Below are 24,812 nucleotides of genomic sequence, written 5' to 3'. Positions count from 1 at the left end.
TGGAACTTAGTTGCAAAGTTGGTAACCAACGTGACTATCTGAACCCATGCCAAGACAGGAACTGAAGGTTCATTTGGTGGTGTCAAACTCAGATGTCCGTAACCAAGATTGCATGCTATATCTGGATCATTGCTCTTCATGAACCTCTGATTTGTTCCAGGATAGCCAGCCATTTTGCCATCAGGACCAATGGCTGCAAAGTGGCTGACATAGGGAGGTCTTGCCAGTCAAAGGGTAGCACAAGGCAGGCTAGGATAGACAGGGGGTGCACCTCTGGCTCAATGTAGCTACTTCCAACAAAAAGATATGAATGTAACTGTCTGCACAACCAATTTCAAGTTCCCTCCATATTTTAGGCTGGGGGAACTGCAGGTTCCTTGCTAAGTGTAAACCTGCCCATGGTGTACTACTACTGCTAGTGCCCAATATGGCTCCTTTCCAGTTGACAGCTTCAGCCATAGCACTCTCAGAAGGACAGATCTTAGAACTGGGCTGTAAGTAACAGATGGAGAGAAAGCAACATTTGGAGAATGTTTGTAAAGGTTGTAGATGAAGCTTAATCTTAGGCATAGAACAGCAAAAGAGATGACAGTAATCAAATTGCACATGAAAATTAGCAGATTCTTCATTCTACAGATTGAATGTAGAATGAAGGCAAAATCTGTGGCAAAAGTTGTCAAGAAAGATAACGTCAACAATTACTTTTCATGATGCACACTGCAACTATGTCATTTTTAGTTGTCGATTAAAGCTAAATACAGGTTCATCTCATAGTGATACTCAGTGACTGTAGACTGTAATTAGAGTTCAGCACAATTGTTTAAATTCAGATATGTGTCTTAAGTGAAATGTAAAACATTCTCTTTCACTACCAAACTATTTCTCTGTGCTCTGGACAACCACTGACACCTCATCAAAACTAACAAACTGAAGTTAAAAAAAAATCACCCATGCAATATTAAAGTATATCAATTGAAGATATGGTTGTAGGAGAGTACCCTGTTGCTTCAGGCTTCTTCTGCCCAGTTGCATAGAAAGGTGCATCACTGTTATATTCATCGAAGACACCCCACCGGAGGTGAGCCCACTCATGGACAAAGACTCTGCCTGTGGAGTACCAATAACAAACATGGCTGTAATGTATTATTTACATGTACAATATATAGTTCTTTTAATGTTGATTACAATATTTTGCAAGAAAAGTTGCAAAATAAAAGGAGAAATGCTGTGCAATTACACCAGCAACTGGGTAGCTATAATAGGGATGCAAACCTTTCCATCTACTGGCTCCTGTACCTCTCATAGTTGTGCTTCTGAGGAAAGATGTGGGTGTATTTCCACGATTATGGAAACTGTTAGAAGAGTTTCAAGGTACTTTCCTTAGCTATGTACATGTTAGGTTTGTGGTTAATAGTTGCCGATAAAGATGTGCTATAGAAATGATGGTGAACTACACTGAAGGAGTCATCCTTTATTCCAGGTCATGGTTTGAAGGTGTATGATACAGCAACCTTGCTAAAACTAAATATGGCCAGGTTAGACTAGTGTCTGAATGGGGACCTCCCGGAAAATCCTAATATAGCACCATGTGTTCTCTTCATGCTTATAAATGTGATGAATCAGGAAATCGTTAAGTCTATGACATGGGAAATGCTTTTATCACTTGGAAAAGTACTGATAAACCTAACATGCAAATATTGCTAATTCCTTGGCTAAACTTGGTGTGTTTTAGACTGAATGCAATAAAGCTCCTAATGATTTCTCAGGACTTTTTCTTTTATATTATTATTATTATTATTATGGCCATCATCTTTCCAACCGTAACGACTTAAATTTTCTGTTTTTATTATTCAAATATAAATGTGAATTGGCAGGTACTACCTCGTGGTCCATACATAGGAAGCAGTTTGTCATTTGTCAGGAAGTTAGATGTGAAATGAATGTATCGTCCCTGTTGCCCACATCCTCCATACTGCAAAGTGTACGGCTCATCTCCATACTTGGGGAAAGGATCTGCCACTATGACATCGGCCTAAAAATAAAACATCACCTGGTTTAAATACAACCAAGAACAGGAATAACAGATTTCTGCAGAACTTTCTGCAGAACATAGGAACATAGGAAACTGCCATATACTGAGTCAGACCATTGGTCTATCTAGCGCAGTATTGTCTTCACAGACTGGCAGCAGTTTCTCCAAGGTTGCAGGCAGGGATCTCTCTCAGCCCTATCTTGGAGAAGCCAGGGAGGGAACTTGAAACCTTCTGCTCTTCCCAGAGTGGCTTCATCCCCTGAGGGGAATATCTTGCAGTGCTCACGAATCACGTCTCCCATTCATATGCAACCAGGGAAGACCCTGCTTAGCTAAGGGGACAAGTCATGCTTGCTACCACAAGACCATCTCTCCTCTCAATTCGCTAGGGCCAAATTCTGCTAGATTTTTATTCTGCATAAAATTTTTATTCTGCATTTGATTTGCAATCTACATTTCAACAGAGCTGTCTTTGCCAGATGGAGAAATATCTGAAAGGAACTGGGACCTCATCCTTCTTTGAGTAACTAACCTGCTAACTTGGCAAAGAGGCACCTTTTGATGTGGTGATTCTATGCAATTCAATAATATGCATGTTTACTCAGAAGTAAGTTGCATTCAATTAAGTAAGCTTAAGCCAAATAAATACATATAGAATACTGCCTTTTAATGTGGTGATTCTCTTTATTTAGCAGGGGGAGAGTAACTGGCCCTATCCACCCCCAGCATAGTGCTTCCAGTGACTGTTGCTGGTGTCTATCTTATGTTTCTTTTAGATTGTGAGCATTTCATTGCCTCACACATGGATACTAAAATGTTTAGAAACAACTGGTCTCAGCAAAAACATTCAGATATTTATAAAAAAAAGCAATGAGCATGTGGAGTACACAGTTAACAATCAATGGCGAGACACTTGGACAGGTTAGCATTAGAAGAGGCATTTTCCAAGGGGACTCACTATCCCCTCTGTTGTTTGTAATCGCCATGACCCCACTTTCACAAATACTAAACAAAACAGGCCTCGGATACCAAACATCTAAAACATCAAGTCAAATCAACCATCTGCTGTACATGGACGATCTGAAGTTGTATAGAAAGTCCCAGTCAGAAATCGAATCACTGCTAAGCACTGTCCGTATATTCAGTAGTGATATACCAATGGAGTTTGGACTAGACAAGTGTGCTGCATTAATACTGAACAGAGGAAAAATAAGAAAAACAGAAGGAATAGAACTACCCAATGGAAGCAAGATCAAGAACCTGGAAGAGAAAGAACATTACAAATACTTGGGCATTCTCCAGGCTGATAACATCGCACACACTGAAGTTAAAAGAAAAATTGGAAGGGAATACATCAGGAGAGTTAGAAAAATCCTCAAGTCCAAACTCAATGGCGGGAACACCATACAAGCCATAAACACCTGGGCATATTATACCTGTTATTAGATACACTGCAGGAATAATAGACTGGACCCAGGCAGAGCTAGAGACGCTAGATCGTAAGACCAGAAAAATCATGACCATCAATCATGCTCTGCACCCCCGCAGTGATATCGATAGGCTATACCTCCCTCGCAGCTCAGGTGGAAGAGGAATGCTGCAAGTCCATCAAACAGTACAGTAGGAGAAAAGAAGCCTTGAAGAATATATAAAGGACAGTGAAGAAGATGCACTCCAAATGGTCAATAATGCAAAACTATTAAACACCAATCAAACAAAGTAGGCCCACAAGAAAGAACAAGTCAAGAACCGAACAGAAAAATGGAAAAATAAGCCACTGCATGGTCAATATTTGCACAATATAAGTGGAAAATCAGACATCACCAAGACCTGGCAATGGCTTAAGAATGGCAACTTGAAGAAAGAAACAGAGGGTTTAATACTGGCTGCACAAGAACAAATGCAATAAGAGCCAAAGTAGAAAAGTCAACAACAAACAGCAAGTGCCGCCTTTGTAAAGAAGCAGATGAAACAGTAGACCACCTAATCAGCTGTTGTAAAAAGATCACACAGACTGACTACAAACAAAGGCATGACAAGGTAGCAGGGATGATACACTGGAACATCTGCAAAAAATACAAGCTACCTGTAGCCAAAAATTGGTGGGACCATACAATTGAAAAAGTGGTAGAAAATGAAGATGTAAAAATATTATGGGACTTCCGACTACAAACAGACAAACATCTGCCACACAATACGCCAGATATAACTGTAGTTGAGAAGAAAGAAAAACAAGTGAAAATAATCGACATAGCAATACCAGGGGATAGCAGAATAGAAGAAAAAGAAATAGAAAAAAAATCACCAAATACAAAGATCTACAAATTGAAATGGAAAGGCTGTGGCAGAAAAAGACCAAAATAATCCCAGTGGTAATTGGCGCCCTGGGTGCAGTTCCCAAAGACCTTGAAGAGCACCTCAACACCATAGGGGCCACAGAAATCACCATCAGCCAATTACAAAAAGCAGCTTTACTGGGAACAGCCTATATTCTGCGACTATATCTGTAACAATTGACAATAAAATTCTGGCATCCCAGGTCCTTGGGAAGGACTCAATGTCTGGATAAAACAAACCAGTCAATAACACCTGTCTGACTGTGTAAATAAGAATAAACAATAATTAATTAATTAATTAATTAATTAATTAAATACTCGTGCCATTGATGGGATATACAATTCAATACTATGCATGTTTACTCAGAAGTAAGTTGCATTCAGTTAAGTAAGCTTAAGCCAAATAAATACCCATAGATTGCAGCCTTACCATCAGGAAAGGTATATAAAATCACAATGTTAGAAGAGCTCTGCAGCATCGGACCAATGGTCCAACTAGTCCAGCATCCTGCTCCCAACCATGGCCAACAGGATACCTTCAAGAAGCTCACAAGCAGGATTGCAAGACACCAGATCAGTGTCACAAGTGACTAGCATTTTGAAGCCTACTGCCTGTGTATGCTACATTCAGCTAATAACCATTAACAGAGCTCTCTTTCATGAATTTGTCCAATCACTTTTAAACCCATCTAAGTGAATGGCCATTTCTACATCTGGAAGAACATCATGAAACAAACCATATATTTGTTTTCTCAGAAGTTAGCCCCAGTGAAATTTAGTTCCATTGAGTGCATACAAGAATGCAGCCTTATTTTTTCTAAGTTTTGCCTCATCTTTAAAAAAAGGCACAAAATTCTTCTATTAGTAAACTTCATACTTGTGATTGAGTTTAAGTTACAAGTATACTTCGTGCTTACCTTTTCATAGGATTCTATGGTTAATCTTTTATATTCAGGTTTTGTTCTCCATGTCAAAGGAATAACCACTTTTACAGTCTTAAAATAAAATCTTTGCTGTGTGGCACTGAAGAGATAAGCAGATGCCTCAGTAATCATGTCCTAAGAGGAAAAATAAGAGCAAGAAATGGCATATTCTGTGCTGTAAAGCTGTACTTAAGGAAGCTATATGAATCTGCATTTCACTTCCCGCCCCCACTCCCCTCCTTTCCTTTCCTAGTGTTCAGCTGGAAGTTTTGGATGTGGGGTCTTGAGATGACTGGGAAACAGTCACACTTCTGTACATTCAAGCCTCCCACAAGCTGATAGGTTCAATTCACTTGTTTTGTCTCTATTAATTTTTTTAATGGTTCTCTGCCTTGAATAGCAGTTTGACACATGGGCATTATACAGAGGAAGCTTTTCCTAGCAGAGAGAATCGACTCAATGGCACACTGTACCTTTACCTTTACTGTTGCTTTGTGTCCCTAGTGGTGGTTGAGGAGGGGGACATGCCCAGCCAACAAAAACAGAGAACCAACAAAGTGGAGGAAACCTGAGTGGTGGCTTTTAGCCCTCAGTCACCCTCCCCGAAAGACTCCTGAAAGTTAGACGCTGTCGCTAGACAGTAGGGAAGTGCACAAAACTGGTTTGCCCAGTTCGGTTTGAATTCGAACCAGGTTCGAACCAGGAGGGGGTGGTTAGGTTTTGGTTTTGCTCGAACCTCCCCCTGGTTCGGTTCAAACTGGTTTGGACATCCAAAAATTGGTAGGGTGGTAGCTGGCACCCAGGGGTACCTGCCACCCAAACCCCAAAGCAATCAGACACTCGTATGATTTTTTATGATTTTTTGAATTTTATTTTTATTTTTTCTAATAGGGTATAACAGGACTCGAACCAGCCCATTATTCCCTACTGTGGAGCACCCATGGGTGCCAACAACCATGCAAACCCTGAAGCAATATGACACCCCTATGATTTTTTATGAATATTTGAAATATTTTAATTATTTTTCTCATAGGGTGTAATGGGACATGAACCAGCCAATATCCCCTATTTTGGAGCACCTAGGGGCACAAAAGTGGGATAGGTGGTAGACACCCAGGGGTGCCTACCACCCACAAAGTTTCAAGGCAATCGGACACTCCTCTGATTATTGGTGAATTTTAAAATTATTTTGGAATTCCTCATAGAGAATAATGAGGATTGCAGCAAATGTATAGCTTCACGTCGGGGAGAAAGGGGTGTCCTAGAGTGGAGTGTGGTGGGTGGTAGTTCCCAAGGTGGGCAAGGAAGCTATCAGAATTATTTGAAAGGAATTGAGCAAAGGGCTGATTTTTAAGTGATTTTTGAAGTTTATGTGTCTTTAAGGTTAGCAGATGAGAGTGGATTCATGGTTTGTCCCCATGGGGGTGGTTGGCACCCTCGCTCTGGGCCACCCCAGCACCCCCCAAGTGCAGTTATGGGGCTGCTGAAACCTCCATTCTTCCCTATGGAGAAAAAACTTAAAGCCACTTGTGGGGTGCTGGGGTGGCCCAGAGTGAGTGGTGGTCTAGTGCAAAGAGGGTGCCAACCACCCCCACGGGTTGCTAACCCATGGGGTACTGGGTTTTGTTGTTTCTGAAGTGTTCTGAGTGTAGATTCTTTGGTAGCATATTAGATTTTCAATGACAAACCATGAATCCACTCTCATCTGCTAACCTTAAAGACACATAAAGTCAAAAATCACTTAAAAATCAGCCCGTTGCTCAATTCCTTTCAAATAATTCTGATAGCTTCCTTGCCCCACTTGGGCACTACCACCCACCACACTCTGCTCTAGGCCACCCCTTTGCCCCCGACGTGAAGCTATACATTTGCTGACACCTCCATGCTTCTTTATGGAGAAAAACCTTAAAGACGCGTAAACTTCAAAAATCACTTAAAAATCATCACTTTGCCCAATTCCTTTCAAATAATTCTGATAGCTTCCTTGCCCACCCTAGGAACTACCACCCACCACACTCCACTCTACGACACCCCTTTCCCCCCGACATGAAGCTATACATTTGCTGCAATCCTAATTATTCCCTATGAGGAATTCAAAAATAATTTAAAAATTCACCAATAATCAGAGGAGTGTCCAATTGCCTTGGGGTTTTCTGGGTGGTAGGCACCCCATCTGTCTACCACCCACCCCACTTTTGTGCCCCTAGGTGCTCCACAATAGGGGATATGGGCTGGTTTGTGTCCCATTATACTCTATGAGAAAAATAATTAAAAATATTTCAAATATTCATAAAAAATCGTAGGAGTGTCAGATTGCTTCAGGGTTTGGGTGGTTGTTGGCACCCATGGGTGCTCCACAATAGGGAATAATGGTCTGGTTCAAGTCCCATTATACCCTATGAGAAAAAATAAAAATAAAATTCAAAAATTCATACAAAATCGTACGAGTGTCTGATTGCTTTGGGGTTTGGGTGGCAGGTACCTCTGGGTGCCAGCTACCACCCTACCAATTTTTGGATGTCCAAACCAGTTTTTGGAGGAGAGTAAAGAGCAGAAAAGAGTAAAAAGTCCTTCTTCCCCCTCAGGTGCAGAAGGAGACGAGCCCACCGCCGGGGGGCCCCTAGCCCCACCCCCTGCATCAGTGTCTGATGCAGGGAGAGGTTAGCCATGCCCCCTACAGTTGACATCAGCTGCAGGGGCATAGTTTAGGTCCCAAATGGGGCCACGAGGTGTTCGCAGTGCAGCTGGAGAGGCTCTCCCTGCCTTTTAAAGGCAGGGAGAGCGTCTCCTAGCCACATAGTGAACACAGCACTGGAGGATCTAGCTCGCAAATGGGGCTGTGTGGCCCCGTTTGAGAGCTAAATCCAGCCAGCGCTGCATTTGCAGTGTGGCCAGGAGTGGCTCTTAGGCAGAGAGAGCTGATCCGGCCATGCTGCCAACGCAGCACTGGCCAATTTAACCCCCAAACAGGGCTGTGCCAGACGCAGGGAGCATCTCAGGGGTGTGAGGCGTGGCCCCTGAGGGGCAGCGGCCTGGGTTCTTTTAACCCATTTGCTTAATGGTGTCTCCTCCCCTGTTCCCCCTCCTCCTTTTTGCACCCTAAGTTCTTTCACCTGACAACAGTATTTGTGGGAGAGAAGAATTGTTTGACCCTGCATAATGTGTAGCTCTGCCCTTGGGCAGTATGAAATCCTGTACATGCTTACTTGGAAGTAAATCATCCAGACCAATTATCTAGACCTATTCCAAACAGGCTTTGGGGCGGGCTATGGGGTGGAGACTGCCTTGGTCTATCTGATGGATGACAGACATACTTACATTACAAATATATTTGCCCCTGCTAACTGGGCAAAGAGGCACCTTTTACCGTGGTGATTCTCTTTATTGAGCAGGGGGAGAGTAACTGGCCCTATCCACCCCCAGCACAGTACTTCCAGTGACTGTTGCTGGTGTGTGTCTTATGTTTCTTTTTAGAATGTGAGCCCTTTGTGGACAGGGAGCCATCTTATTTATTTGTTTGTTGTTTCTATTTGTAAACCGCCCTGAGCCATTTTTGGAAGGGCGGTATAGAAATCGAATTAATAATAATAATAATAATAATAATTAATAATAATACATAAGAGAGCACCTTCTTTGTCATGAACCCTGCCACTTACTGAGATCACATGGGGAGGTATGGTTACGGTTGCCATCAGCTTGTTTGGTGGCAACACGGGCTGTCTCTTTGGCTGGCCCAGGGCTTTGGAATGTGCTCCGTGTCAGTATGAGAGCTTCTCCATCTCTGGCTGTCTTTTTAAAAATCACTTAAGACACACCTGTTTTCTCAGACCTTTAAATCCATTGTATAAACATGCCTAGGATTGCGCTGCACAAGCTGTAATGCAAATGTTAGATCTACATCTCTCTTCTGCTTTCTGCCACACATTAATAACATAGAACAACTGGTCCATCTAGCCCAGGGGTTCTCAACGTTGGGTCCCCAGATGTTGTTGTTGGACTTCAACTCCCATAATCCCCAACCAAAGGCCACTGGGGCTGGGAATTATGGGAGTTGAAGTCCAATAACATCTGGGGACTCAACGTTGAGAATCCCTGGTCTACACTGACCAGCTGCAGCTCTCTAGGGTTTCAGGCAAGAGTCTCGATGAGAATTTAATGCTTTCCTAAAGTCTAGGAATGCATCAGCCAGTGAGCATACTATGAGTTTTGCTTAACTGTGTAAAAATAATGAGCTTTCCAAACCAAACTAGCTTTCCATCGAGAAACCTAGGCCGCGTATGTGGTTACAGATGTTTATTTTTATAGTATTTGTAACATAAAAGAAATCAGAATTACCAAACTATTTTGTTGTAGTATGCTTATTCTCATCAAGAATGCAGTAAAGCACGTGTGGAGGGGGAGGGAAGATGTTCATCGTGGTGTGCTTCACAGTTGAAGACATGGACATTACTGTCTTGAGAGAGGTGCCAAGGGGTGGGCAGAGGATAAGGCTTTTAGGTCTAGACTCTGAAATTATCTAGCTGTGTACCCCTGGTTGGACAAGCCATGCCTACTAAATTTCTCCATGTCAAGCTGCTATTAAAGGCACAAAAATGGGGACTGTTTAAAAAAGAAACATGGCAGCCTTGCATTGACTACCTTGCATTGACTTGTTCTACACTGTGCAGCTCCAGTGACAGAGCGTACAACCATCCCAGTTTATTAAAAAAAACTTTGGCAGCACCAGAAAGCAAAAATATGGGGAGGCACAGAAGGAGCAATGTGCACATCTGGGTGAGGGAACTGCATCTCACATGTTAGATTTTTTGAAACTGAAATAATAGTCTATTTCACATTAACGTTCTCATTCTGAACATATTTCCTATAACATAAATAATATACATTTCAATGAAGTTAATTTAGGGGATATATAATTTGTTTTTATATTACAAGTATTAACCAAATTCAATGGGGGGGGTGCGTGGGGGGGGACTTTCAGACAATCTAGAGTTCCTACACCAGCATCTTTTTGGATTAAAATTAGGCAGACAAAGCACAACCCTCATGATGTATTCCTTTCAACAACACAGTTACTTGAGACAAACTGGGGCAAATCACATATGCAATGCAATACCTAAATCCACCAATTGTTATGAAATTCTGCAAAGTGGTTAAAACAGCTTCAAGGTGGGAGGGCTTCAGAGAGTCTCTTTTCAGTTATGACTATAACAATTTTACTCAAGGTCCCTTTCACAAGTTAAGTTCAACACTCGTACAATGAGTGTACAGTGTACAAAGGTACAGATCTGTACAAAGGTACAGTGATTCACATGTTATGTTGAATGCAGGTACAGAAGTACATTTCCTATCTGCACTATGCATTGAGGGGCCTGTATCCAGGTTCACTTTTTAAATGAACACAGGTACAGTCATTAACACAAACATGTGTAGAAGTGTACAGACATCTATACACTCATACAGCATAATGTCTGAACTGGAATTTAAATGTCACCCTCACCCATGCTGCATGTTCATTCACAGCTTGCAGATGTTGAATGATAAAGAAAAGCACTCAGACAATGAGAAAAGTGTGTTTCCTTCCAGGGGTCCAGCAATTGCAGTTGGGTGGGACAGGTGATAGGGTAAACTAGTCTAATGGGGTATCTGCCCCCACACTGTCCTCCTCTGGAGCCAACCATGATGTGGCACACATAGCATGGCCTAATATAACAGTTGCTAGAAATAGCTGAAATGGGGATAGTTTAATATTTCTCTGCAAAGAGAGGGCCAAGAAGTGTGCTCCAAAACAGTAGAGCTATTCCTAACACCATGATGATAAAATTTGGTGCACATGTGGTTCAGGATACCATGACTAATCGACAAGTTTGAAAATGGGATGTTGTTTGTACATTACCTCATCATGCCTATCCAAAAATATTAAACCTACTGCCTTATCACCTATTAACTTGAAACTTAGGATACAGATAGCTTAAGACAGTCTGATTACTAGTAAAGCCCGTAAATACAATATTTTCTACATTTCATAGTCAAAATTTAGGCCACAAAGTTCACCTTATAATAGGAGCCAGCACACTAAAACAGAACTCCTAGAATCACCCATGGGATGGCATGCTGGGCCCAGTTCCATTTCTGGGTCTTATACTTGAATGAGTGGGGCAGCAGGTGAGACTAATATTTGCAGCCTAGAATGTGCATCTGTACTTGCAGAGAGCAAGCTGGATTTACTAGTATACAACAATCTAGCAAATCTAATAATAGTGGAGGTGCTAATTTAATATATTCCTTGGGCCGAAATAAACAAATACATTTAATATATTTAAAGCATCATACCTTTATGTTGTCAACAATTTTGTTGTCTTCAGCTATCTGAGGGTTAATTCCAATAACAATGTCTTCAAATCCACCATTGGATAACTTTACCAAGGTCCCTGTTGCCTCCAGGAGTAGTTGTAACATCACTAAAACAAACCACTCCTTGAGCATCATCTTTGCTTGTGCTACTTACACCAGCCTTGCTTGGAAAAATAATGGCACAGGCGTGTTATTTATGCAAGTGCTTAATATACAGACACAGAATATTAAATAGGATTTTTAACTGGCTGTCACAATTTCCCCCACTCTTCCCCTCTAAGCCCCACCCTTCCAGCCTCCACCCTGCCTTATTTCTTAAACTCCTATTTTGTGTGTGTGACATACCATCTTATAATGTTTGCCAGCCTACGGAATTATTTTATATAGATTTATATGTCTATATAAAATCGATATAGTATTTATATATAGATCGATATAATTATAAACTATAATTCATTTATATAAACTTTCTACTCCCTCTCAATTTTTTACTCAAATTTAGTGTTTAGGACAAGTAAATATTATTTAGAACCATCAGCTTGATTTTATTGTGAGGGAATAAGACACCATTGTTAAGGTGTCATTTTATTGTAGAAGAAGGTAGGCTTTCTACAAATATGATATAAGGTAATCTGTTTAATAGTTCGTTATAGAGAATAGTTCTGTTATAGGCAACAGCTATAACACCAAACTATTGTTTTGGAAACACACAATAATATTTTTTTTACTGTTTCCCATCATTTACTTCATAAAAATCTATCCAAAAATCAACAAATGGTCCCACATTTTTTCAGTTTACACAGAAAAATAAATTGTGGGGGGAATGAAAAATAAGGATGGTTCTCTGTCCCCAAAAGCCTCATAGTCTAAAAAGAAACATAAGATAAACATCAGCAACAACCACTGGATCCATGTAAGAATGCATGAATGATTTACTAGACCAGCAAAAAGTACATGTACAAATACACAACACAGTCCTACATTTGAAATTCCACAGCATTTTTGGCTAGCTTCAGAAGAAAACTGTAATGTGTGCTTTTAGAAACAACCAGCAACAACCACTGGATAGATGCTGTGCTGAAGTTGGCTGAAGTTGTCTATTTTTTTAAGCTCAATATTTTAAAGTGTCTTTTTTATAATTTTGTTTTTAAATTTTATTGTGAGCTGCCTTGGGATTTTCTTAATGAAAGGCGTGGTATAGATTTAAAAACAAATAAATAAATAAGGACAGTTGCTCTCCCACTACAAAATATTAGAGAATCGCTACTTTAAATAGTACCTCTATTGCTCGGTTCGCAATAGTTTGAGTTTTCCATCCAATGCACAGCAGGTAAAACAAATCCTTTTGTGCACATAAGACATGTCTGCAAATCCAAGGTACATGGAATTCCATACACAGAAGAGAGACTGATGTAAGAATGAATGAAGATGTACAGTATTACAGTCACAGGCCAGCAAAACGTACATGTACAAAAACCCCACACAATCCTACATTTGAAACTACAGGCCATGTGTTTGGCTAGTTTCAGAAGAAAAGTGTTAGGTACTGTTTTAGAATAGAAAAGTTGCCCTGACATGGCTTCCCAGTGTAAGGGAAAAGATTCTGTTGTACACCCTGCTCTTGTTGCTGGCTCTTGGAGATTACTTTGCAAGAATTGAGGGTGAAGTGTGCAGTGTCTGGACATACAGGAAAAAGCAACCAGAGTGTTTTCCAATGTCCAAAACAACTGAATGGGGAAGATGCTAGGTTCTGTTGTGGGACTTGAGACCTGCCCTGTTGTTGTCCATGTAAGAAATTCGTCATGTGTGAAGGCTCAATTATTGCTCAATGTTTCTGGCATTCATTACTATTTCTGTTCTGAACATGCTTAGTATCTGGGCAAAGAGTATCATGATAGCAGAAACAGTTGCTAGCAAGAAATATGGTTATTTGCTGTTTGTGGTAGTCTTAGCATCAAGCCTGCCTAACAGTTTTCATAGCATTTGCTCCTGTTCCAGAACTTCCTGTGTTCCACTGTTTGCACTATTTGCACTTTCTGTGTAGTATATTGTGTGGCCAAGTGAAGTTCCTTGACTGAGAAAGAAAAGGGTTGCATGAAAGGTTAAGAGGGGATGAGTGAAACGAGTCCATGGTAGACTTTTGTGTATTTGCTTGTGCACACACATGTGTGTTGTTTTATGGTAACCCTTTATACTGCTATACTTTGCTCTGATTGATGTATCTATATGCAATATACTGTATGCACCAAGAAAAGAGATAATTAGGGTGGTCTTGTAAAACAGTTTCAACAACAAAGGTCAGTTCAGAGACTGAGAATACTGCCTCTGTTGTAAACTCATATGATGCCCTTGTGATGAAAAGAGTTGTAAAGATAAAATGTGCTGGATCATCCGCCCACACGACTGCTGGCTCCGTGACAGAGTCGCCAGGGACTGGGGAGTTCGGGGGCCACACAGCCCCCGGAAGCTTCAGTATGCCCTGCACGAGTACACAGGGCACACTGGAGAGACCACCAGAGCCGGGAGGCGGCTTTTCACCTCCCTTCCGGGGGTCTACTCGTGAGTAGCCATGGCGCGGAACCTCACCGCGGCTACTCACAATTTTAAAAACTGGGTTTGCGGAGCGCTTGCTCTGCAAACCCGGTTTAAGAGGAGGGGTTGTTTTGCCTGCGAGCCCGGTGGCTCCCATGATCAGCCGAAATCGGGCTAGGTTCCCCTAGCTCGATTTTGGCTGATCGTGGGAATAGCCTCACTGTCTCTCTCTTTTCTTGGCATCTGGAATGGTATTTACCCTTCCCTCTTGGACCAATTCTTGTTCCATTTATGTTCTTGTCATTTAAGCTTACACAAAATAGAGTCACCCTTATTAGGGCATAGCAGAAATTCTTTCAGCAAATACCTGGCCATTTTGTTTGGGGGCATTTGTTTCCTTTTGAGGGATTCCATGAAGTTTTCTTCTTTTTCTATCCACAGCATTACTGATCACACCCAAAAGTTGGGACTTCAAGGGTGGAGGTATGGGTGGAATAGACTTAACATAGTTATAGGCTTAAAAGGCACAGTCTTCACATAGATATAGGTGAGATAGTTTAAACAGAACATAATTTAGGAGTAACATAGATAAAGGTATAGACCTTAACATACCTGGAACCATGTTTAATAAAAAGGCTAAATATTAAACACTTGTCTCAATCAAGATGACAACAGAAAACACTTGTAATGACCACTTGTAAATTAGAAGGCAACAATAAAAATCAGGGCGGAGGTATCTAACTGAAGCAGAATGTAGTAAGCACCTGACCACAAGGCAGGGTGTAACCGCTAAAAAGAGGTAGCTGTGGTGAGCTCTAAACGGAATAAAAACCACAGGGAGCTGGGCATCTCTGAATTTAAAAAACTAAAGGTTCCATGGAAACTGAGGGCTTTGGAGATGCAGACAAGTAGGATGAGTTGTCCTAATGAACCAAATGTTATACTTCAAGCTATCAGAATACATAGACTGATGACGGTCTATATATGGGGAAAGTTCCTATGCCAAGAAGAGTATTTAAGTACTCATCAAGAGCTGCTTAAGATCACCATCTCTCAAACCAGGATTGGGTTGTGCCTGTTGGCTGCCCACCACTGTCTATATTCTGCTTTGCTTGACTCCGATCTTCTGGCTGCTGTTCTGCAGTACTACTATCTGCTGGGATTGGTGAGTTGCTAATAAAGGCCTTGAAACTTTACTCTGTGCAAATTGTTCTCTGGGCATTGGCAACCAAGTGGGAAGGACCTGAATTTCAGACTTGTGGCTGAGGTTTTGGCCAGGCTGCAGCTGCAGACCTAATTATTAAAGGTGCATGCTAAAAGGTCAGGGAATGAATTTCTTACAAACACTACAACAACCAGCATCCAGATCAGTGGGTCTCATGACCAAAAGTACACTGCAGAGATTGATTCAAAAACACTACACCTCTTCAGCATGTGGTAGTAATGAGATGTACAACTGGGTGTCATTAATCTATTGGATGGAAGGGAATGAGGAAGACTCAACATGGCGATTCTGCTTTGGGTGCCATGATGATGTCATTGATGGAGTACAATTCTGGCCTCTGATTGCATATACGGGGTTAAATTACAAACTTCTGAAGGGGAAGAATGGCAGTTCAGTCCCCAAATAGTAGAGCAAAACCAGCTTGGGGAGAATTCAGCCAAGCAAGAGATCTGGAGACAGTTCTTTAAGTTTGAAGAACAACAAGGATTTATTTAGGAATTACAAAAGGAATGTGAAAACTGAGCTTAAGGCTAAAAGGGGAGAGACCAAAACAAACAGCCCTCTCTGGAGAGACAAAATGGAGACTAACACTGGAAGAACAGAGAGGGGAGGAGTCCACCACCATTATCCATGACCCTATCCTCCCCGACCCCCAACCACCACCACCAATGGCCACTATGAGAGCTGATGCTGCCACGGTCCTAGCTCCAACAACTTCTAATAACCAATTGTTTAATCCAGGCCTACAAATAAGTATATAGAAGTGTGTATCAAAGTATAATTCAAAGTGGTTTGGATCAAGTGCCTAATAGAATATAAAGCCAGCAGGACTGAAATAAGAATTGTTCAGAACTGAGAGACCTCTTGGTAACAGACACCAAAGCCAAGAACGCGGGCTTGAATGTGAGATGGGAAGCCCATGAGAAATAACAGGTACCAGAACCTGTCAAACACAGACCATTAGCCAAATTCCTCAGTCAGCAGAAAGAGGATCTTGCTGGTACCAGGAGATACGATAGGGATTAACGTTGTCAGAAAGGCCAGGTAGTAACTCATCTTCCCAGGTTCTAGGTGGCACCTATAGAATACTTTTAGTTATTTTATTTATTTAATACATTCATATACTGCCCCAAACCAAAGTCTTGGGGTGGTTCACAATTATAAAACAATACAAATAAATAAAACATTAAAATCAATTAAAACTCAAAAAAGCTGCTTAAAACAAAAACAGTTTACAATATTTAAAATTACAAAAGCTAAAAGGTCTGGTTAAAAAGATGATTCTTCAAAGATCTTTTTAAAACCGCTAGAGATGGGGAGAGTCTTATGTCAACGGGAAGCGCATTCCAAAGTCTCAGAACAACTGAGAAGGACCGTCCCTGAGTGGCCACCAAACAACTTGAAGGTAACCACAGACAGGCCTCCCATGACAAACGCAGTGGACGATGGGGATCGTGCAGAAGAAGGTGTTCTCTTAAGTACCGTGGGCCTACGCTGTTTAGGGCTTTATAGGTTATAACCAGCACTTTGTATTTTGCCCGGAAACCTATTGGCAGCCAATGTAACTCCTGTAATATATGAGTAATATGGTCTCTTCAAGATGACCCGGAGACCAACCTGGCTGCCTTGTTCTGTACTAATTGTAGTTTCCGGACTATGTACAAAGGCAGCCCCACATAGAGTGCATTGCAGTAATCAAGTCCGGAGGTTACCAGCAAATGTATTACTGTTCTGAAGTCATGAATCTCAAGAAACGGACGGAGCTGGCGTATCAACTGAGGCTGATAAAAAGCACTTCTGGCCACTGCCTCAGCCTGAGAAACCAGGGAGAGGTGTGAATCCAGAAGCACTCCCAGACTGAGTACCTGTTCCTTCTGAGGAAGTGTGACCCCATCTAGAACAGGCAGGTCAATATTGTTTCCTGAGTAATGACCCCACACAACAAATACTTCTGTCTTGTCTGGATTCAGTCTCAGTTTGTTATCCCTCATCCAGCCCATTACCTCCTCCAAGCAGGCATTCAAGGAGGATATGCCATCTCCTGATTATGTTGACATGGAGAAATAGATTTGGGTGTCATCAGCGTACTGATAGCACCCAGCACCAAATCCCTGGATGATCTCTCCCAGCGGTTTCATGTAGATGTTAAAAAGCATTGGAGACAATATGGAGCCCTGAGGGAACCCATATAAAAGCTCAAGTTTTGAAGAACAACAGTCTCCAAGCAACACCATCTGGAATCTGCCCAAGAGATAGGAGCAGAACCACTGCAAAGCAGTGCCTCCTACCCCCAACTCCCTCAGATGTTCCAGAAGGATACTATGGCCGATAGTATCAAAAGCCGCTGAGAGTTCCAAAAGGACCAACAGAGTCACACTTCCTCCGTGAAGTCCTAATTGGAGATCATCCATCAGGCCAACCAAGGCAGTCTCCACCCCATAGCCAGCCCAAAAACCAATCTGAAATGGGTCTAGATAATCAGTTTCTTCCAAGACCACCAGGAGCTGAGAGGCCACCACCTTCTCAATCACCTTATTCAACCATGGGAGGCTGGAGACAGGCCTGTAGTTATTAAACTCTGAGGAATCCAAGATAGGCATCCAGTTTAACCACACAAGAGGAGGTGCTGGATACCTCTGCATCTGATCCTATGCTAACTGTGGAGCTGAAATCTAAATTGGTCCGAATACGAGATATTTTGTCCACGAAAAACTCATTAAAAGCGTCACAGTGGGCAACTGATGGATCCCAATTTTTATTCAAGGGAGCAGGGGGTCCTACAAGCCCCCTCACAACCCTAAAAAGCTCAGTTGGACATGAGTTTGTTGAAGCAATACTGGCAGAAAAGAAGTGCTTCTTTGCTGCATGTATAGCCAGAGCATAGATCTTTAAGTGTGCTCTATGTCGTAATCTGTCGGATTCAAGTCAAGTCTTCCTCCACTTGCGTTCCAGTCGTCTACCTTGCCACTTCAGCTCCCGCAGATCTTCCATATACCAAGGAGCCATTTTTGAAGCGGGTAGGAGAGGTCACTTAGGAGTGATCACATCTACTCATAGGCGTAACGATAGGGGGGTGGGGGGCACGTGCCCCGGGTGCCATCGTTGTGGGTCACGTGGGGGTCACTGCCATGACCCCCGCCGGCCATCCCCCAAAAATATTTTTTTTAAAATATTTTTTTAAAAATACAAATGTGAATTTCTGTGGCTCAGCTGCAGCAGCAGTCAAGGGAGCACGTCAGCGCCCCCTCCCCCACGAGCGGTCCCCCCCATTGTTTTTTGCTGGCCTGGCTGCTGGCCTGGTGGCGGGCAATGCGGCAGGCGCCTTCCATGTTCACTGCTAGACGCACGCATGCGCGACTCGGCCGGCGTGCCGAGTCGCACTGCGCATGCGTGCGGTGCGTGCGTCTCTGACGTCCTCTCAGCTTGGTTCGCCTGCACGTGACGCGGAGCGGGAGGAGAGGAGAGCGTTGTTTCTGGGGTGGCTGGCTGACTGGCGGCGCAGGGAGCTGCTCTGACGGGCTCGCCCGCCGCCGCTGCTCTACCCCAACGCCGCAGGAGCTGCGGCGTCCACCCAGGAGGGCCGGCCCGGGGAGGAGAGGCTCCATGAGCCACAGCAGCAGCAGCGCCTTCCCCTCCCCAGGGCAGCGCCACCCTCTGCTTCTTTGCTCCACCACCTGGGCGCCTTGCCTCAGCCCCCTCCTGCAGCGGTGGCACCCCCGGGCCCCTAGCAGCTGCAGCAGCTGCTGCTGCCTCCTTCGCCGCTGCTGCCTGAGCACCTTCCAGTGCGGCCCCAGCCCAGAGAAGAAAGGGCTCCCTCCTCCTCCTCCTCTCGCCGCCGCGCTCCCTCTGTGGGCTTCCCCAGGTCGCTGGGCACCCACCCCAAGAAGGAGACCATGGAGGCGCTCAACACGGTGCAGTGAGCCCACGACTTCATCTACAGCCTTCACTCCACCGAGCAGAGCTGCCTGCTGCCGGAGCTGCACTGCTTCGAGTCCATCGCGCGATCGCCCAAGGTAAGGCGAGAAGAGTGTGCAGCGTGTCCCGGGCAAGGGAGGAGAGACTCGCGCGTCCCACTTGTTCCCCCTCCTCCACCCTCTCTCCCGAGCAGCACTCAATCCAGGGCGTGCTTGTATTGGAGGAGACCAGCAAGTGTTCAGCTCCCTCGGAAGGAAGGCAGAGGGTTGCAGCCATCCCTTGGCTTTGGGCGGGCACTGAGCCCTCTTCCGCCTTGCATTCTTGAGAATCAATGGATCACAAGCATCACAAGCCTGGGGCACTCCAACACCAAATCCGAGACCAGGTCCACAATATGTATGTTTAATAACAAATAACATGTATTAATTGCTTTATTGATATGCTTGTATGTTTGAAACCTATAAAAGCTAGCCAACTGTATGGCTTAGGCGCATAGTATCAGCCAGATATTCTCTGACTATACTTGTGCCTTTCATGACATGAAATAAAAGCTTATTTGAGCACCGCACCCTTGCTGCATTTGACTTCATTCAGTCAGGCAAGAAGTATAATTGTGGGAATTTGGTCTAATCCTGTTTGGTTCTGGCAAGACACCCCATTCTCTATCCATGTGATAGAAGGATGAACGCAAGTGGCTGAATCAAACAGGAAGGCTAGATTCCAGAGGTTTCCCCCCCACAACACTTCTCTGTGGTTTACTTAATGTTAAAGGCCTACAGTTCCAGTAAATGTACAGAGAAAACCAAACAACGTTTGAGATTAGTTCCATGTAGTCAGTTTTAAAACCCATAAACACTAAATCAACAGAACAAAGGGCACCAATAATATTCTTTAGTATTTTCTCTTCTAAACATTTTTGAAGGCTGGAAATAGAACTGCTCTCAACTTGCAGGTTAGGCTATAGGATCTGAACTGATGCCAGTGCATTTCTGTGGGCATTTCAGAGGTAATACTTAGAGAAGTAGTGGCTTTTAGGGATGGTCCCTAAAAGCCACGACATAAACTCTCACTTACCTTGGTTTAGTGCATTTCAGTGGCCACTCAGAAATTCCACATATTCCTATGGCCATTCAGAATGTACCAATGCACCCCAATGGTCATTCTCTGTCATTTGTTTGTGTATGCCTCTCTATAGAGCACTAGTAATTCATAAGAACATAAGAACAGCCCTGCTGGATCAGGCCCAAGGTCCATCTAGTCCAGCATCCTCTTTCACACAATGGCCCACCAGTTCAAGATGGGGAGCAGAAAGGATAGGAATTCAGTTTGTACAAAGACAAGACCCAAATACAATTTACTAATCCAAGACAGATGTGTGTGTTCTAAAAGAAAACTTGAGAAGGAGTTGCATATGTGAGAACACTCAATTCCATACCCCCAGCAATATATTCATCTATTGCATCATTTTATGGCTGTAATTCTTTCTAGTTGTTTTACTTTTCAACCATAACTCATTTAGTTTTTGTACATGCACTGTGGTTGCAGGTGAAGAGGTTCGTAGAAAACGTTTTTGTGTTAGCATGGTGATTTAGTATAGGGAATCTAACCCTATACTAAATCACCACAGTATTAAACGACAGAGCGTGTGCAAAGATTAAATGTATTATAGTTGAAAAGTGAAACAACTAGAAAAGATTATAGCTGTAAAATAATGAAATGTAACACATTATGCTTTAGGGTCCTGGATCTTGTCTGGATTTCCATCCTGATTCCATCCTATGCTATAGCCATAGGGCAACATACTATGTGCACTACAGATTGCTCCACAATTTGCACTGCAACTTCTAGGGCAACAAACTACTTGAAGAAGGTTCCAGCACTGCCCTGTTGTATCTTAAACCCCGCCAATGCTCCTTTTTGCCAATGGAACTGTGCACCACTCCTAGATGGAAATGACCATTCCCATGAAGGATACTTGGGATTCAGCACTAGCATAATGTAGTTATGCTAGTGCTAACTCCTCCTTCCCACCCTCGCTTTATGGTCCTCCTCTCCACCCCTTTTTCACCCTCAAAATTACTTGCAATATGCTCTGGTGCCACACTACAGTGATGATAGCAGGTGTTGCCGGTGGAAAGGGGGTGGAAAGGAGATCATTTTAATAACCCACACGAAGAAAGTGTACACTGCATAGAACAATTAAGCTAATTGTGGAGATACAACCCATTTCATTATGGAGATATGCCCCATATGTCTTACCATGTATGCTGTAGTAACACAGAAACCCACCCCCTCCCCCAATCCTGATGCACTTTGAAACCCTGATTATCCCCCTTTGAAAAGCCAGATGCTGTACTTGGAGAGAGATTCTCCCTATGATTACAAATGCTGGGGTGCCAGCAAGATAGTTTTTCACTGAGCAGAGTTAGGTCTGTCTCTTCAAACAAATGCTGCCCTTATGGTGATAGGGAGGGCTTCCAAAGCACATCAGTATGAGGGGCGGGCGTACAGGTATGCATTTGTGGACACTTAACTGTGTCTATAGTTGCCTGAATAGCACTAGTGTTTATGAGTCCATATTCAGTATAGTCATCCAGAAGTCTTGATGGTATTCACTGACTTCCATAGAGTCTAGAAAGCATGGTGCAAATATGACTCCTGAATAGTCTAGATCAGGCTTAGGCAACCTTTGGCACTCCAGCTGTTGTTGAACTACAACTCCATCTTCCTCAGTCACAATTTATTTGTGGCTAGGGATGATGGGAGTTGTAGTTCAACAACAGCTGGAGTGCCAAAGGTTCCCTGCCCCTATTCTATATACTCCTTATTTATAGGACAGCACCAACATCATTCCATAATAATAATTTACTTACTAATTTAACTATACCTAATCAACAAAATAGAGGCCAGGCATTTGCATAACTTAAAATTAGAGTCAATCAGATTTAGGGCTGCCCACAGGTTCTAAATTTACATCCAGATGCCGTGACTGACATTCTAACAGGATACCCGTAACTCTCACTTTGGAAATGAAAGGGTTTTATAATATATTGGCATTAATCCGGGATATGTGTCATGATGCTATTGCAACTGGTAACCCATCTTTTAAAAACAGTATCTAACTCATATATTCTGCCTCTTGCTTCTATTATTTTTTGAAAGATTTATGTCCTGCCCCTTCAGTACAGTACTGCTTGGGGGGGCTCACAGCAGTAAAACAATAAAAGCAATACAAAATTTAAAACAATAAAATTGATAAAGCACAATTTAGAATAAAAACAATTAAAACAAACCACATGAACCAAATTTTAAAAATCCATTAGGTAAAACACATTAAAAAGCCTCTCTAAACAAGTAAGTTTTAAGTTTGTTTTTTTTAAACTAGCTGACCTGGTGCAAAGCATCTGCGTCCCTAGTTCACCCTGTCTCCTCATCTTCTTTTCGTGCTCCCCCCCTTCAGCCCCAATTTGTGTTCCCCCCTTCAGCCCCATTTCATCCTCTCCCGGCAGCTAGCTGGGGCGGGGAGGGAGAAGTTGCCTCTGCCTCTCTCCACCCACCCCCCATTTCCCCCCACCAGCGGTTGTTCATCGGGCCCCTGCTCCTCCTCCCCCCCCCCGCTCCTCTTCCCCCATCCCAGTTGGCTGGCCGTTTGCTGGGCTGCCACTTCTCTCCTCCCCTGCCCTCCCCGTCACTAATCGGCTGCTTGATCACAAACTCTCATGAGAGCTGCCACACATGGGATTAGCCTTGGATACGTCTTAGAGAAATAAATATATAGATCCTAACTAAACAAACATACATTCTCCAGGGAGTACAGGTATAATTTATCCTTTTCTTGTGCAAGGACAAAAAAAATAACACCAGGAAAAAACCCCTAAATTAGGCCAACATCTACTAAATAAAAAAAGCTTGTGTTTCATGGTTGTGAATCTCAAGACCTTGCCTTTTTCATAAAACAATTTTTTATCCTGATCTTTCACAGCCAAATCTGCTACATCAGTAATGCAAACAATTTTATTGAGTTGATAGTATTTTATCATACTATAAAGCCTAGCATAAATTGGCTTCTGCTGTCAAGTGTACATAGTCATCCTGGCTTAACCAAACTTTGAAGGCATCCATTGTATGTCGGTGCTATTCAATCACTGCTGCTGTCATCAGGACCGTGTCTTCATTTGGCAGGAATTGTTCACATAGATGAGCTGGGGGTTGCTTGCTTCAGGTGCAACACAGTCCCCAGTCCTGCCTGATATAGCAGGAAGAGGACCCAGTGTCTGTCTGACTCATCCCCAAATATCAGCAACTCAAACCACATTTGCTGAAAACCTGAACAGAGAATCTCTTCACCGCCCCGTTCCTACTCTTGCCTGTAGGTGCCCACATAAAATAGCAGAGGAAACACCTAGGATTAGAATGGAAGGCTGCAGCAGGGAGCGGGCATCAGCCCCTTTAAGCTTTGTATTTTTATGACTTTCTAAACAGCCTGTTTAATAAAGCAATATATTCCACAGTAAAACTTTCCATTAGACCAGGGATTCTCAGTGTTGGGTCACCAGATGTGATTGGACTTCAGCTCCCATAATCCCCAACCAAAGGCCACATGGGCTGGGGATTATGGGAGTTAAAGTCTAATAACTTCTGGGGACCCAACATTGAGAATCCCTGCATTAGACTAATATCTTCACAAAACCTACTAAAAGATATCCTAACTTAAACTGAGAAAGAACTATTTTATCTCTTGAGGATAATTCAGTTTTTTAAGGATGGCAGTCTTCCAAGACACACATATGAAAGGTCAAGGCTATCCTAAAGAGGAAAACATACCTGGATAGTCATTAGGTTTGATGGCATCTAAGAACTGCTGTGAAATTTTTACCTGCGAATGTAAAATGAGAGGAGCTGAAGGAGCAAAGAATCAGAGAACAGTCCTACAGCCTGATACCTTGATCACAGCAGATAGTGCTGGTCACCAGGGGCCTCTTCCTTCCTCTCCCTTCCTCTCTTGTGTCCAGACAGACTCTGCTGCTCAGAACACAGTTGTGCCATTGTTTGGTACAGCAGATTGTTTGGTACAGCAGGCCCTGATCTCCAGGGCCTCTTCCTTCCTTTCCCTTGTCCAAATGGACGCTGTTTCTGGGAACAATAGTTCTCCAGAAAGTAAATTTATCTTATGAATAGATCAGAATAGGGCAAGCACACGTATAAAAAGTTCCATTTGAATGGAGAACCTTGGCACAACTCTGTGTGTGTGTGTGTGTGTGTGTGTGTGTGTGTGTGCATGCATTCACAACATGACTATATCTATATGTCTTTACATATTATTTTCAGTCCTGGAACTTATATATGTTCTAGTGATCTTGTTTTCTTCAGAGAAAAGTGAGTTTTTTTGGGGGGGTTTACAGTTCTGTCATGTGTTTATTAGAAATATTTTTACTTTACAGATAATACTTAAGATGTAGGCAACTGGCCTGGCAATAAAGGAGTTTCCATCGAAAATG

The 24,812-nt window shown here is 42.8% G+C and overlaps 1 protein-coding gene across 1 annotated transcript in view; it reads right to left on the bottom strand.

The window, feature by feature from the left end:
• Positions 1-946: 946 nt before the first annotated feature.
• Positions 947-24,812, bottom strand: part of LOC128323154 (calcium-activated chloride channel regulator family member 3-like) — a 31,123-nt gene continuing 7,257 nt past the window's right edge. Inside the window, exons 2-6 of the mRNA XM_053245875.1 lie at positions 24,139-24,190; positions 11,622-11,788; positions 5,286-5,426; positions 1,882-2,032; positions 947-1,107 (exon numbers count right to left, since the gene is read on the bottom strand). Of these exons, the coding sequence (XP_053101850.1) occupies positions 959-1,107; positions 1,882-2,032; positions 5,286-5,426; positions 11,622-11,788; positions 24,139-24,190 (660 nt within the window). The 3' untranslated portion in view covers positions 947-958. The remainder of the gene's footprint in view (positions 1,108-1,881; positions 2,033-5,285; positions 5,427-11,621; positions 11,789-24,138; positions 24,191-24,812) is intronic.

This window comes from Hemicordylus capensis, chromosome 4 (assembly GCF_027244095.1).
Source record: "Hemicordylus capensis ecotype Gifberg chromosome 4, rHemCap1.1.pri, whole genome shotgun sequence".
NCBI classification, from domain to species: domain Eukaryota; kingdom Metazoa; phylum Chordata; class Lepidosauria; order Squamata; family Cordylidae; genus Hemicordylus; species Hemicordylus capensis.
Note: the sequence above shows the minus strand (reverse complement) of the source record. Positions and strands in the feature narration are given on the sequence as shown.